Raw genomic sequence first — 17,717 nt, 5'->3', positions numbered from 1 at the left:
GTTTGATCAAAAATTCAACTTTTAGCTAGGTTCAATCTGATAAATTTGCTTCGAGGCATTTATAACTCTTTTAACTGCAAGTAGGCCTTAACTAAGAACATGATTTACATTCACTGTGCACAATTAAGGAGCATCAAATTATAAATTTCATTGGTGGGGAGCTCTTTGCTATATTCTAAGTTTTTATGGTTCATATCTATCAGATCCTATAATATTTCAACTATAATTGGTTTATGGAATGAAAGGAAAGATATCATGGTGTTCATGTTGTCTGGCCGGTTTTATTTGACCTTCACCTAATGTGTATTGTTCATTTGTCAATGTTCAATTTTCGTAATTTTGTCTGTTTCTCAGTTACTATAAGCAGTAGTCTGACAATATGCAGTGTATGGTATAAAATTCAATCATTATAAGTAAAGCAGGAGAGACATTTCAGTGTGTGCGCTTTTGTCTGATAAGGTTTTCACTAACCAATTTCTCTATTACAATAAACAATTTTGCATAAGCATCTCTCCATTCCAATCATAATATGGAGCATTTCTACCTTAACTTTGTCGTCTGTCCTTTTAGTCTTGCCTCTGTGTCCAACATAAGAACAAGAATGGCCGCAAAACATTTTACTTGCCTTTAATATAAACAAGCTGTGTCATTTCACATAACAGGTTTATGTTTTGTAAAAGGAACAGTTGTTCAAAAGTCAAAATTTGATTAAGCGAAAACAAATCCGGGTTACAAACAAAAATAAAGGAAAACACATCAACTATAAGAGGAAAAAACAACCAAACAACAGAAACACTGAACTACAACAAAAGCAAACGCCAACATACATAGAAACGACTTGTAGATAACCACTGCCATATTATTGACTTCTTTCAGGACATTTAAAGAAACAAGTGTGCACAAGCTGAAATGTCTCGTCTTCTTTTCTAATCATTGATATCATGTTGAGTCCTAAATATACAGCTTTACTACAACTGTAACATAAACCTAACATTAACCAAAAAACTAAATATTGACTAATGAATCATGAAATGAGGTCAAGGTCAGATAGGCATGAACAGCTAACAATTCTTCCATACAACAAATATAGTTGACCTATTGCCCATAGTTAAAGAAAAACATACCAAAACACAAAAACGTAACACTGAGCAATGAACCATAAAAATAAGGTCAAGATCAAATAAAACCTGTGTGACTGACATATAGATAATAAAATATTTCAATACAACAAATATAATTGACCTATTTCATATAGTATTAGAAAAGACCAAAACTCAAAAACTTAACTTTGACCACTGAACCATGAAAATGAGGTCAAGGTCAGATGACACATGCTGGCTAGTTATGTACACCTTACAATCACCCCATACACCAAATATAGACCTATAGCATACAGTATAAGAAAAACAGACCAAAACACAAAAACTTAACTATAACCACTGAACCATGAAAATGAGGTCAAGTAGTTATCAAAAGTACCAGGATTATAAGGTCAGGTGAAACCTGACAGTTGGACATGTACACCTAACAGTTTTTCCACACACCGAATATACTAGACCTATTGCTTATAGTATCTGCAATATGGACTTGACCACCAAAACTTAACCTTGTTCACTGATCCATGAAATGAGGTTGAGGTCAAGTGAAAACTGTCTGACCGGTATGAAGACCTTGCAAGGTGCGTACCAAATATAGTTATCCTACTACTTATAATAAGAGAGAATTTAACATTACAAAAATCTTAACATTTTTTTCAAGTAGTCACTGAACCATGAAAATGAGGTCAAGGACATTACACATGACGGAAACTTAGTAATATGAGGCATCTATATACAAAGTATGAAGCATCCAGGTCTTCCACCTTCTAAAATATAAAGCTTTTAAGAAGTTAGCTGATGACGCCAGATCACTATCCCTATGTCAAGCTTTTTACGACAAAAGTCGCAGGCTAGACAAAAATGGAGGATTGAACCTGGGTTTTGGCTATCCAAATCTTCTACTTTTACAAATATTAAAGTTGTAAAATAACCTAATCAAAATGATCACTTTCAGATAAGACTTCTACATAAAACAATAAATTAATAGACCAATTGAAATATCACTTTATACTAATTGAAAAACTTAACTCATCTCCAAAACTAAATGTGTCAAGAATAAAAAATATGAGGTAAAGAACAGATAATCCATAAAAATCAATATTTCCAAGGGGCATAATGCTTTTAAAAATTATTGATGGTCACTTATTTTGGAACATGTCAATGACAGTCCTAATATAAACCAATAATTTAATTATCTTAGAACTGTGATAAGAATTGCATACATCAGAGCTCTAACAATCCAATTTTCGATGTAATATACATTTTTTCCAAAGGAGACTCTTAAAAATAATTCAGCAGCACTGATTTTCATCTCTTTAAAGACATTATAAATAAAAATCTGGCAAGAATTGAGCACATGAAAGCGCTAACAATGCACTTTTTTCATATAATTAATGTTTCCAACGGGCATAACTTGATATTTTACTTGTTCAGGCCATTGCTGATATAAACCTATCATACAAAAATCTGGTAAGAAATTGTACTCAAGAGAGATTAACAAGACCAGGCGGATGCCAAGTGTTTCTATGTACATGCTTGGGACAAAAGGCACATAATTCTTATTAAAACAAGTGCAGTCAGTAAAGCAGAACTAATGCCACTGGTTAATTATAATGGATTTTAGTTGAAGTGTGATGAGCAGGGGCAGACAGGAAACCCGAATTATTTTTGTAAATGAATATAAATTTTAATTTGTGTAGATAGTTAACATGATATGCCCAGCCCCAAAAAGTTTTATTCTGTAAATACACAACTAGTAAATCAATGCAACACTTCATTACACACAACATACAGTTTTATTATAAAATATGATACTGAAACAGTTACAATGTGAATTAACGATGAGGATAACCTCCCCTTTGTCTGCCACCCCCTGAGCCTGCAAAGCCTCGTTCATCTCTATTATCTCTACCACCTCTATGTCCACCTCTGTCTCCTCTACCTGCCCCTCTAGGGTTAGAAGATCCCCTGCCTCGGAAAGACTGTCCTCCTCTGCCTCCACGACCAGAAGCTGAGGGATCTTTTGGTGTAGGTGACTTTGGTCTTAGTCTTTCAATTTCTTCAGAACATCCTGTTGTCAAATTACCTTGTTCAAAATAATTCATATAAATATCTCTATCAAAGTTACTGCTTGTTAATTCGTCACCGAGAGCCAGCCATCCTGGTCGAATTGTGTCATCTCTTCCAAATAAATGTAGACGTCGCCTTCCAAGACAGAAATGTTCCATCATATGAAAGATTTCAACAGGTTTCTGCTTGCTCCCATATTCCTTTTCTTCTTCAATAATAAGGTCAATATCAACATTTGCATGAATAAAATCTCCATCAGTACTACGTTTGACTGTACCTTTGATCCCCATCAGACAGTGTTCCTACAATGAAGAAGATCAATTTATGTTTCTATTTTATTTTCCCACAAGCACATCTATAACATGCCTACCAGTAATACAATATTCAAATGTAGACCTACAGTAGATTTCATCTTTTGATGGAAGATACAATATGATAAAATGAACTAAATCTGTATTGTTTCTAATCTGAGTTTAGCTAATTTTGGAATCAAATGTATTTACATTATAATTCATAACTTAGTCATTTGGTTATAATTTAGAAGCAGTTCAATTTGTATTTAGGATAGGTTAAACATTAGTAGTTAATCAGTCATTTATCTATCAACCATCTTAATTTCTAAAATAAAATTTTAAGACTACATAAAAATGTATCACCTACTCCTAATTTAAATAACAAGTTTATAATTATTCTTAGGGTAATTGAAGTACATCACTAAAATTCAAATAATTCCTTTTAAATTTATACACACTTGATTAAACATATCAGCTAAGACATAAAATGATACATTCCTTACAACAAAGACATTTATTTGATATATTTTTCATAGTAATTGTGAATGTATCTCAACCAGTGGAATAGCATTGTATGTGCTTACAGATAATTTTAGTGATTTTTATTAATAAGAATTATCGATAGTCCACGAGTTTCTGGAGGTTGCTGCACTCCACCCACCCCTAATTACAATTTATTTTTTGTAGTAGCTACCCTACTGTGATCAAAATATTAATCTGATACATGTGTAGACCTGCCAACTATCCTGATTCAGGGGAGATATCCCCCATGAGAGGTGTTTAAGGACTTAGGTCACTGACAATTTAATAACATGAAGCTTACTTTTGTTCTTTGAAATATAGAACCAGGTTCCAGTGCTTTAGCTCTAGATGGGTTGTTTATGTTTGTCTTTATCCAACATATGTCTTCACATCTTCTGAAACCCCATCTTTTTAAACACTGCAAGTACATAAAAAGAAATAGCTGTTAATAATTATGCATACAAAATGCAGTCAACTTAAGGCGGATCAACAAAAATTTTCCATGTTCAATGGACTGTGAAATTGGTATAAAATCTAATTTGGCATTAAAATTAGAAAGATCATACCATACGAAACATGTGTACTAAGTTTCAAGTTGATTGGACTTGAACTTCATCAAAAACTACCTTGACCAAAAACTTTAACCTAAAACTCGCACTTTTATTTTCTATGTTTAGTGGACCGTGAAGTTGGGGTCAAAAGTCTAATTTGTCTTAAAAATAAAAAAGATCATATCATAAGGAACATGTGTACTAAGTTTAAAGTTTATTAGTCTTCAGCTTCATCAAAAACAACCTTGAACAAAAACTTTAATCTGAAGCGGGATGAATGGACAAACAGACGCACAAACCAGAAAACATAATGCCCCTCTACTATCGTAGGTGGGGCATAAAAATACTGGGTATAAAAATAAGTCTTACATTTCTTCCTCTTTCTAATCCATCAGCATTACCACACCAAATCCACATAAATGACCTCTGGGCAGCAACAGCTGGAATATCTAACCTTTCTATCTAGTTTTGGAAAAAATAAATAGAAAACATTTAGTTTTTTTTTCAAACTGAAAGTTTTTGTATCATTGAATTACAAATATACCGGTGGTATAATTCTAGTATTAATAGCAACTGTGTTTTGACTTTATTTTGTTTTTTTCTCAAGTTTGTGATGTGTATATTTGATATAGCCTTAAACTGCACTTAACTGAATGCTTTGGGTTGGTTATATCTATACATTGTATATGTCTTAATTACATTAAAAGGCAGTCAAAATTTATCAAGATTTTTTATTCATACTAAAAGAAACAAAATCCCTGCATAAATACTGTAAATTTGTATCCATTTATCGAGTGGGCTGATATATGTTTCTATGTAATGTTCTCCAATAAACTAGACATCTCTTTCAAACTTTCACAAGTATAAAATATTTTGTTAACATGATCTTTATCAAATAGTTAAATAGTTATAGATTATAGATGGTCATCTGCACCAGATTAATTTTCTAGCTTGAGCAGGTACGGTGAAATAGAGAAAAGCAATCGAGTTGAAATGAACAATGAAAATCTGTTTATTACTAATTTTTCTATAACGATGTTTGTTAATTTCATTGACAAGCATGTGTGCCCTTAGTTTTCTAGCAATTATTTTTCATATATCACTCTACTGTGCTGAGAACAGAAATTATCAGTCAGTAAGATCAAAGGAAACTTTGGTAAAATAGCTATAATGATGGTTACCTCATCCCAGTTCCAGTATTTATCATATACAGCTCCATTAGCTATATTATAATGTTTCAATGGTGGCTCTATCAATATCACATCAAATTTCATCCCTAAATCCATCAGGTCAAACTGTTCAAGGTCACATTTAAGATACCTGTCAAACAAAAATATATATCATTTTTTGAAATATTTAGATTCTATTATTTTTTTTTCAATTTAAAGTATTGCATTGTGTTTATTGTGATTAACAGTAATATGAAAGGGAAGTATGGTCCAAATTGCAATGAAACTTTTTGCTGAAAAGATTTTTATGAAACCTAGAGAAAAATTGAACATGAATAAAATTTTACCAACATTGCTTTTCAGTGGTAAAATGTACCCCAAATGCTGTTTAACTGGAATACAAACGTCAGAAACACAGACTATTGTACAACAGCTTCACAGCATACCTACTCATCCTAGTTTACAACTTTGACATTATCTCTGTAACTTTTGGCATTTCAATGGAAATGTGGTCCTCCTGGATATATTGGCATTATACTGGACTGTCATTTATAACAGAATATGAAAAATTGTGAAAAATCTAAATTTTGTACTTATCTGATCAAGTATTATGTAAAAATCATATCTGATATGACATGTTATTTGAAGGATATTGATGTGAAAATAGTACAAATAAATTGTCAAAGTAAAAAAACTGTCACAAGAATAGTCAGATCATAATAATGGTATAGTATTGTCAAGAGACTATGATGAAAAATAATCTTAATCAGTATTAAAGCTTTTAGTAAATCGTCTTTGAGTATTATTATGCAACAGATTGACAGATATCCACCACAATGCAATGGACAAAAACCGATAGAAAGAGATGGTAGTCAAGGCAAACTTACATAGGTGGTATATTTGTTGCTTGTATAAGCTCATCTTTTAATTTTATCAACTCTCTCAACTTTGGGTATTCTTCAAATCTGTTTGCCAAGCCTAAAATATAAGATCTATTACATCTAAAATCAGTTCAATGTGAAACATATTTTGTATATGATATGCTTTTATACATATAGTATTTGAACGAAGGTTATCTACAAGGTTTGTCATTCTTTGACTATCACAGTTTGATGAAAATCTGATATAAAACTCTATACATATAAAGAAACCTCCACCTCAATTAAATGTGGGAAGGCAAAACTGTTTCAGTCTGACATTGCAATTTACAATTTATAATTGAAAATTACTGTATAAAATATTTGAATATGGAATGCGTGACTATAAAATTACACTTTTATTGAGAGGGGGTCGGATGGGTCCTGTGTCGGAAATCCTGGGCTTAAAAACATGAAATCTTGAGGTCCCAAATTCAAATTTAAATCCCGACATCTCTAAATTTGAAAAAAGAACTCCCTGATCCCGAAAGGATCAATCCCGAAATCCAGAGTTTAAAAACACCTGATCCCAATGTCTTGAAAAAGGTCCTGCCCTCCCCCTCCTCTTTACTGGTATTTGGTTTTCATTTGAATATCATTTAATTTTTTCTAAAAGCTTGAAATCTTTCGTTTTAAATGTACTGTCCTCAATACTTATGTTGGTGTTCTGTCTCATAAGCACCTATCTCTTTATTGTCACATATATGCAAATGGGAACAAAATGACTAGCATTGAACATGAATTATGAAACTAACCATATACCTTAAAACAAATACACAGAATGCTATTTTATTTTTTTACCAAATTTTAATCTTAATTTGAATAACTGATACATGTAGTAATATTTTTCTATTTTCCAAGACAACAAACTGATAACCCACAAGAATTTGCCTTATGATTTAACCCATGGACATATTTTTTTTCAACTTCAGGCTGTTTAATAATTTGATAAATAAAATGACTATACATTCTCAATTAGCATTGCATGATGGCTTTTTAAACCTACCAACATCTCTTATAAAGTTCTGTGGTCTTTCACCTGTGTCTACAAAGTTTTGGCAGTAATCATTATGAGGGTTAGCACTTTGAGTTCCCTGAAATAAGAGAAGATGTTTAAAGAAGTAATCATAAATTAAAAAATAATCAGACAATAAGGTACTGTTTTTTAAACTTTTATTAGAGATCAATCTCCAAATGATAATAAGACTCAAAAGACATGATTGATCTTTTAGTCTAAAACATGATTATTAATTAAATGTAATTAGCTATGTATGAAGGCCATAGTACAATTGCCTATAATTACTTACACCCACTTCATTTGAACTTTGGTGGATAATTGTCTTATAAGTCAACAACCCTGTCTCTTAAATTTATATCTATTTTGAACTGGCTTTCAGTAACTGCAAGCATCCTTAGACCAATACTTTGTGTCTTTTGACCGTATGTTATTTGAATTTTGTGTTTTGTGCCAACTTCTAATGAATAAAACCAAATCCAACTGATTTTAAGGCAGTTAAGCTGCCTTATGCTAGTTAAATCTTGTTCTTATGTTGTGCTATTATGTTATTGTCCAAAGTTACAAGGAGGGTTGAGCACTAACAAGCATGTTATAACTACCACCTTCTTTATGTCACTGTCCCAATTTAGGAGCAGTTTGTTCAGTAGTTTTCTTTGGTTGCTGTCTGTCTTGTTTTCTGTTAAATGTATTGTTACAATTTTGGCGTTGGGTTTTTTATTTGAATTGTTTCACATTTCAAGATGTTTTATAAATGACTCTATGGTATTAATTTTGCCCATTGTTAAACATGTTAAAGGCAGTATGGTTTCCTTTATTATTAAAATTCACTTCATTAAGATTAATAAAAATCTGACGGATGATTTTGTTATTAGCCTACGCATCTCTTTTATAGTGTTAAAAGAGTTGAAATAAACAAAATCTATGATGTTAATCCAGAAAAAAGAAAGTCAGAAATGTATACCTTAAGAAATGTGCTGGAGTCTGTGTATATTTCTTCTAGTTCTTCTTCTATGTCTTCCAACTGAAATTAATTTAAAATATTTTATATTCTAAACTCCATTTAAATGAACAATGGAAATCAACCAATATACAGCTTTCCTGCATTGCTTAAGATTTTCAAATTCAAGAGTGTGAAATATAAAATATTTTTAATATTTACCATGTAATACTAAATTTTGCTGCATCTTCCAAAGTACATGTATGAAAAATAGTGCATTCTAAAACTGCTTTTACATTCAATAAATCATAAAAAAAAATCAACAATACAAACTTGTGAATAATACCCAAAATTGACAACAACACTTCGAATGGTCTGCAATTTTATTTGCTATGGTCTACATGTTTCGCCTGCAAGGCAGGCTTCATCAGGACAATTTTTATACAGAAATTAATCCCTGAAGTACTCAAAGTGGTGAAATTTGACGTCGTCATGGTGAGAGAAACAATGAAAAGTGAAAGTAGCAATACAGAGTTATAAATAGATATAAAGATAAATATAGAAAATTAAGAAAATTAAAGTTTGTTTACAAGGTAACTTGAGTTCGTTTTACTATTATATGATACATGAAATTGTTCTAAAGGCTTGGTATCTAATTGGACGAACTTCCCATGGTTCCTACCACTTCGCAAGGCTTCTCTTCCAACCTGGCCATTGTTGGAGGTTACTACTTCCTAGCGCGTCGGCAACAATAGGAAGATTATGGTCGCCGCTATGGAAAATAAAATTGTCAAAATTTGCTCCCTTGTTGTAAATTATTTGGTGACTCTATATAATTGTTGGATTGTCTGCAGTAGTTGGTCTGTTTAATGGCATGGTTATGAATTCCTAGCAAATTCCTTTAAGATCGGCGCCCGTGGTACATTTCTTCTACTATCATTTATATCTGCTATCATTTATAGATGTTAAGGTGGTATCGGACATCTTGGTCATCTTAGTTCAGTTGTTATTTCGTCGCAAGTATGTAATATTCCTTGGTCCATGTATATGCTGGTGGCCTGTAGATCGGCGCATGTAGCAAGGCGGTTCCTTTCGGATGCAGGGGTTCACAAAAATTAATAACAAATTAAACTCCATCTGGTGAACCAACGCCTGTGTGAATCATTTCATTAGAGTCCCTGAAGTGGATACCTTGGTATGCAGGGTTGTCAAATCATGCAAATAAATGCAACATTAAAATAATACCCAAAATTGACAACAACACTTCGAATGGTCTGCAATTTTATTTGCTATGGTCTACATGTTTCGCCTGCAAGGCAGGCTTCATCAGGACAATTTTTATACAGAAATTAATCCCTGAAGTACTCAAAGTGGTGAAATTTGACGTCGTCATGGTGAGAGAAACAATGAAAAGTGAAAGTAGCAATACAGAGTTATAAATAGATATAAAGATAAATATAGAAAATTAAGAAAATTAAAGTTTGTTTACAATGTAACTTGAGTTCGTTTTACTATTATATGATACATGAAATTGTTCTAAAGGCTTGGTATCTAATTGGACGAACTTACAAACTTTAATTTTCTTAATTTTCTATATTTATCTTTATATCTATTTATAACTCTGTATTGCTACTTTCACTTTTCATTGTTTCTCTCACCATGACGACGTCAAATTTCACCACTTTGAGTACTTCAGGGATTAATTTCTGTATAAAAATTGTCCTGATGAAGCCTGCCTTGCAGGAGAAACATGTAGACCATAGCAAATAAAATTGCAGACCATTCGAAGTGTTGTTGTCAATTTTGGGTATTATTTTAATGTTGCATTTATTTGCATGATTTGACAACCCTGCATACCAAGGTATCCACTTCAGGGACTCTAACGAAATGATTCACACAGGCGTTGGTTCACCAGATGGAGTTAAACTTGTGAATAGTACAACAAAACTGTGAAATATGTTGTCTTGTTACTTTGGTCGTCATGGAAGAATAGATATTGGGTCAAATTTACCATTATTTAACATTTGTATCAATATAAACCATACTGTGGATTCATGTATTGCCAAGGGTTAAGGAAATATATATTAAATGGGAATTTCATGTTTGACAAAGCCTAAATACAAGCCTATAGAAAATTTGTACTTCCCTGAACATTTAAATATATATGTGGTTCTCATTTACCCATGAAACAATATTAGGTATCCAGCAAATAATAATGAATGGACAGTATTTAAAGAGTCCAATTTACAAAATAATGTAAACAAGAGGCATACCTGTGTAATTTACTTTTTAAGTATGTGATGAAAATGTACAAATATATTAACTTAGCAATTTTTACCTCTTCTTTTCTCCTCTTAAATGGTTTTCTGTCATCTGTGTTATCTGATTTCTTGGAAGTCTCATCACTCAGTTGGTTCTCAACAACCAAGGCTGGAGCTCCCCTGTAAGATAGTTTATATAGTTATATGGTGTATAGTATCTTCTGATTTTAAGACTACGTTTGACTGCCTTAGCAGGTTGAAATTAAGGATGTACAGAGTGACCTATAGTTGCTCAAATCTGCTTCATTTAGACTCAGCTAGGTAAGTGTCTAACTGGCAATCATACCACATCTCCTTATTTCATATTTATTATTATTCAAGTCAGGTAAGTGTCTAACTGGTAATCATACCACATCTCCTTATTTCATATTTATTATTATTCAAGTCAGGTTTTTTTCATAAAAAATGAGTACTGTAAAAACTCATTGATAAATTTTCATAGTGAGTCAATGTCTTATTAACATCATGGACTATTACTACTTAAAAAGATATTTGAACTTTCATTTCAATTTGAAATCTTGCATAAAAATAAGGGCATGTACTTGAGAATGAACAAAATCACACTTTCCATATCTCATAACAAATGTATCCCAATAACAATAAGTAAACAAAAAAGTAAAAATGTATATAACATGTATAACATACATAACTGATAAATCAAAGGGGTGTGTCAAATGACTTATTTTCTTAAAATGTTTTAGAGCTATTTTCCTATGGCATGTAGTTGAAAGGTTTGGTAAGATTGCTTGCTTTGTTTGTATAACTGTTTGTCTGATCAAGCATTGTAATTAAGTTTTACAATTGTAATCAAACAATAGGTGGGGCTTCAGCTTGTATAATGCTATTTGATGCTTGAGAAAACATTTACAATAACAAAGCAAGCAAGCCAACCAAACCTCTAAACTACATGCATTAGAAAAATAGCTCTATTAGTCCTGTATTATCTATTTTGCATTAAGCATTGATTTTGACTGGTTTATCCAGTGATAAGGACAGTTTACGCACTTAGTGGTGCTACTTTAAATAAGTCATTCTCCCAACATAACTTCTCACCTGTTTTGTTTCCTTCTTTTCCTCCTGGAACCATTACATATAATGCAAAGTTAAATTTCAAAATAATGCTTCAAAACTTTATTTAATAAGAAAAACTTTAAAGAAGAATAAAACATGTGCCATTGTGTAGCATATATCACTCAATGAAACCGCATTATGATGATTCAAATATATCATACAACAACTAGTCTCAACAGTTTTACATACTGAAAAGGTAATCAATGTTTTACTGTGAAAACTAAACACTCTTATATAATAAAAGGGGTAAGTATATCTGAATAGGTGAGAAAAAAGAAATACTTTGTAAATTTTGCACAAATTAGTCCAAGGATTTTGGCAATGACCCTTCTGCCATCTACTTCATATAAGTCTGAAACAAAGTTATAACTGCCACTCAAACATTAGTTCTCTACATGTATTTTAAGCAGTATGTGTTATGCATACCCAGTTTTGCTAGGTTTCTCTTCATTAAGTATTTCATCTTTACTCTTCAGAACTTTCTTCAACCCATCAGGACTATCAACACCAAACTGGAAAAAAAGGATGATAACTTTTAATATAGAATAACAGCTCAGTCAAAATATAAGTTGAGATACCATTTTTACTTGTTGAGTCAAATTTTGTTATTATATATTTAACATGTTTTTCTTAGTCAGGTGCATAAATTAGACTAGTTGTTAATAAATCAACAATGGGGAAAAAAACTATGGCCATACAGAATATCCTTGGTGCCACGATTTCTCAACATCTCCCAAGATCTGTATATTGGTTCATGAACAAATATGTTACCTGAACACTTTATTTTTAATGACCATGTGTTATACTGCTTATACAGATATTGATGAACTTGTATATAATTTTTAGATGTAATTCATTTTCAGTCAATAAATGTATATCAAAGAAGCTCTTTATTTGAGAAACCACCATATTGTTTTTCGAAAAATAATTCTTTTAGCTTCTTGTGCATCTGCAAGGTATATCTTATAAAGGCGATAGTGTTTTTTAAAGTAAAATTATGAAAACTTAGATTGATTGATTGTTGGTTGCTTAATGTCCAGTGGCAAATATTTCATGCATGTTCAGGACGATTGAAAACTTAGAATAATCATACTATATGTGTATAGTATCATTAAGAATTCTGAATGTTATGGTATCCATAGACCATATCTATAATTTAATGAGTATAATTGACTAAATATGACTTGTTGGTACATTGTAATTAATTTTTATTTCATTTAAAGTAGATGTAATTGTTGAATATATTATTATCTGAATTTGGATCATACTGTATTGTGATCTTTCCAATAAAATATTGAATTGAATTGAATAAAAGTTCACTTCAGGAATTTGCTTTGTGTGTCTTATATGCAAGTTCCATGTGGATAACAGTATGGTGAACCTAAATATTAAAAAGATAGATAACTCTACCTAACATGCCTAATTGATGAAAGGAAGGAGCATCAATTCATATTGTTTCCCACAAAATTGTAGTTTTTGATTACCAAAAGAATACTGCCAGTCTGGGAACAGTATATCTAATCAGAAATGTATCTGATAGGTTTTTCAGTTGAAATTTATAAAATATCAGACTTACAAGACTTTACTTGGAACCGCTCAATAAGATAACATTCATGTGATGGAATGTGAAACTCAGATCAGAAGATTGGGAAATTTTGGTCAGGAGATTAGGCCTCAGGTGAGGAGTTTTATCGACATAAATTTTGTCGTAAATGTAACCGTTTGATGTAGAAATTGTCTTCAAGAGTGTTTTTTCTTCAACTTTCTCTTTTCTCCTTATCATTGGTAACTTTTAGGCAAGTTAAATGCACATATATAAGTGATCAAATGATAGACAAATTCTACATAAATGTCAGATTTTTTATATAAATTTCAATACAAGCCTTTCAAAGAAGTCTATATTCCTCAAATAATTTTTCAATTTGTGTTACTTATTTGTCCCAAGACAATTAAAATTTATTTAATTACCAACCTTTTATGACTATTTGAGAAAAATATATATCCTTTGTAGTCTTATTACAATTTACCTTATTTAAAGAAAAATAACTTAAAACAGGATAAATCAAAGGGAAGTAACCAAAAATCGATTTCAATTATCTTCCAATACACAGTTTTTATTACACATTGGCAGTTTGCTAGAGGTAAACATCGTTGATTACCAGTATGTTGAAACCCAAGCTGTCAAGTGAAGCCCTATAATTATACATCCTCTTTGATTTACAGGTAAAATTTAACACAGGTGTCAGTTACACCCGTAGTACTATCTAACAAATAATAATCAAAGAGCAGATTGCTGTGAGGGATACGATTGCCATTGTTTTCATTGACACATGTATACATGTAGCTGGATAATATTATTTTCAAAACTAATTCAACTGCACATGTAAAATGTAATTTACGTAATCTGAATAGTTACAAAATAGCCAATCCTGGATACAAGTGTATGAACAATGTACTTAGGCCTTTTGTGTTTTGTTTTGTTTGTACTATCAATTCCAAGTTTACTTTCCACAGCAGTCACTGAGACTCAGAGTGAGAGAAGGTATTTCACATCGTATCTTATCACCTATTTTCCTACGTTAATTCTAGGAGGAACCCAATTCCTAACACTTTAAATATTTAATTTCCTGTGTTCATGACTCCTTTCTGTACACATTCCTCGGTTTAAATTGCGATTGTTTTAATATAATACAACGTTTATCGACAGAACAAGTTAATTTTTCTTGACGTGTTGTATCGTATCACAATTGACGGAAGTTACTTCCGGAAGGGAGACAACTCGAAAAGATAATATGGAAGACTCCTGTCCATTTCGCCTGAAGGGGTGTTGTAGTTACACCTTTACGATGTGGACTACATTTATTTTAATTTAAATGATGTATATGATTTAAAATTATGCAACAACAATAACCCTTAATAGCAGACCTACATAGAAAGGATCCGATGAGTTTTAAATCAATCAATTGAGTAGGGAATCCAGAGCAACCATTCAATCTAATACCCCTTAAAGTCAAGAAAACTATACGCATGCCCATAATTACCTAAACAAACCCTGGAGCAAGAACGTATATTAAATGTTAATTAAACGACCTAGATGGTTCTCTATTTCTTTATGGAAGTACAATATCAAATATCAGTTTCATAACAGTGACATATATAAGAAAAACTCCACTTCAGTTCTTATATGATCTATAAATAGATTTATCGGAATTCAGAGAACTCTCGCATTTTTATCAAAACGGGGGAATTCCCTCTGACATGTTTCTAAATTTATAAAAACACTAAATATAAATACTGCTTAATTCTGATTTTCCGTGTTGTTAAAAACATGCATTTAAGTCAAGGGAAATATCAAACATGAAGATTATGAAAAGAACATTATAGGAAAGTTTAAGTTCAATCCCTTTGTTTGTTTTTACCTTTTAAAGCAAGACAATCATAAGAATCTGAGATGTTCCTTAATGTTTAGAATAAAACAGTTGACGTGAGGACATGGGCCTGAGCCAATGGTATAAGTCTACAGATTGCTTGAAAGCAATCGTATCCCAAAACATTATGGCTGAAAATTTCCATTCATAAAATATTTCATACACAGGATTTTTTTCTCCTAAACAGGAGGACTGGAGGAGACCCCTGAAAACGGGATTATTGTCCTCCCGTCGGGAGGTTCACATGTATGAGTTAAACACAATAATTCATATATAAATATAAGTCTTATCATAAAGTAGATATATTTTGTCATGCAAAATTACCAAGATAAGTGTGGTTTATTCGATGTGAAATGTTATATAATGGTTTGGGACTGCCATCGGCAACATTTTTTTATTGAATGGTTTGTATTCTGTACCCTTCTGTGATGATATGAATGTGCTAATAACAATTATGAAGTGACAGATTACATGCTCAATGCACTGGCATTACTATAAAACTTAGTTTGAATGACATTTAATTGATATTATCAGAACTTATTAGGATAATAGTGAGTATGTTTTTAACACATGTCCGTTTCCACATTGTATCTTTATAAATGATGACGCGAAGATGAAATCTGCTACAATTAGGTAGTGTCAAGTCCTGTCAATATATATATATGTTCATGTGTCAGTTAAACAATTAAAAGGAATTCTTCATACCTTAAAATGAGACCGTAGCTTACATTGTATATAATCATGATAATGTGACAGGGTTAAAATCACAATAATCTAAACTCACAATTTGAAATTTTATATTTGAATTAAACAGGATTTTTTAACTATGAACAATGATTGTTCCGACTTTTGAACATCCACTTTTTTCAGCTTGACGAGAATGAAAGTAGCATTGTAATAAGTGTTAAAAAAATAGTGGATTATCTAGACTCAGAAAGATCTTTATAAGGCACATGAAAATATCTATTCGTGTATATAGGTACAGATGGCTAAAAAATGTATAAAATCATCAAACATTGAGCGCAAACAAATTGTATGCGAATCTCCCGTTTTGAATGGACACAGCTTTTTGTCTCTATATTGCAAATTAAATAAAGAAATATATGCATTATAGGGAGAGAAAAATTCGGTCTATATTCCCAGCTGACCCGAGAATCTGTCCCGCTTAAACTATTGACGTCATACAACAATCTCTTTTCCATGGTGGCAACAGGTATTTTGTATTATGACGTCAAATTTTAATGGATCCTGTGTGATGTCCAGTATTAAATGGCGAACAAATAACGATAAGGTTTATTGTTTAAAGACGTCACACTTTTAAGGGAACCTTTGTTGAAACCAGTAATGGCAGACAAATTATTGATATGATAAATTCACAGAGCCGAAGTTATTCATGACAAGGATTTGTTTAGTAAGATTTATAGCTATACAAATCCTTGTTTTCATCAAAGTGAAAGTTTAAGAACATTCAACAAAAGACAAGGATGAACAGTAAACAACTGAATCTTTCATAGTTTTCATTTTAAAAATTGAGATTAAAAATCATTTACTGCTTGTGCAAGCAGCTGTTTTCTTTTCTGTGATCTTTCTCGCAGCTCTTTTAATCTATCACCCATATTTTCCGCGTACTAACTGGGTTTGTCTGGTACCTAAATATACCAGTCGATTGAACTTTTACGACAACTACTTATAACAAACTTATTCCATAGGAGTCAACGTGTTCATTCGATAGTGAAAAATATCACTTTTCCGTACAAAAAAAGACATTGAAAGTAGTGAAAAAATAAAAAGACATTTGTTTTTACGTTTTACGTTTATATCTAAATACCAATATTTTATTTCTTATATCGTGCGTAGCAACGTTCGATAAAAGGACACCACTTATCTTCTTCTTCTTTAGGTATACATACAATATTCCATCGACTTCGATGATTACATACAGTTCGCATACGTGGACTATTTACCAAATTTTTACCCCAATTTAAACGAAATATAATTAAAGTGCAATAAAATGTCAAATTTGTGATTAAAACTATCATGACTATATACAATTTAAATTGATGCTTTTTATTAATAGAACAGAGAACAGCTGAAGTGAGCTGTTCTTTGAAGCTATCAATGGATGGTGCCTGGTACCACAGGGAGCTGGTTACACTGTGGTATTGAATATGGAAAGTATGAATGTCTGTAGGAGTCTTTTGATGTATGAATATGTAGGAAACCCAGTGATTTGTTGCCTTTGGATGTAATGTCATTTATATGTTTATCCCACTTTAGGTTTGACTGTATTGTGACACCAAGGTACTTAGCTGATGTGACTGAT

General features: G+C 31.7%; 1 protein-coding gene across 1 annotated transcript; it reads right to left on the bottom strand.

Annotated features, from left to right (window-relative positions):
* Positions 1-2,874: 2,874 nt before the first annotated feature.
* Positions 2,875-17,068, bottom strand: LOC143045588 (N(6)-adenosine-methyltransferase non-catalytic subunit METTL14-like). The gene is made up of 10 exons (XM_076218189.1): positions 16,945-17,068; positions 12,393-12,478; positions 10,913-11,015; positions 8,599-8,658; positions 7,626-7,713; positions 6,590-6,680; positions 5,715-5,853; positions 4,903-4,995; positions 4,284-4,400; positions 2,875-3,469 (listed from the first exon to the last, which is right to left on the bottom strand). Exons 1-10 carry the CDS (start codon positions 17,008-17,010, stop codon positions 2,933-2,935), a joined length of 1,380 nt encoding a protein of 459 aa, XP_076074304.1. The 5' UTR covers positions 17,011-17,068; the 3' UTR covers positions 2,875-2,932.
* Positions 17,069-17,717: the final 649 nt, after the last annotated feature.

The sequence above is a fragment of the Mytilus galloprovincialis genome, chromosome 9, assembly GCF_965363235.1.
Source record: "Mytilus galloprovincialis chromosome 9, xbMytGall1.hap1.1, whole genome shotgun sequence".
Lineage (NCBI taxonomy): Eukaryota > Metazoa > Mollusca > Bivalvia > Mytilida > Mytilidae > Mytilus > Mytilus galloprovincialis.
Note: the sequence above shows the minus strand (reverse complement) of the source record. Positions and strands in the feature narration are given on the sequence as shown.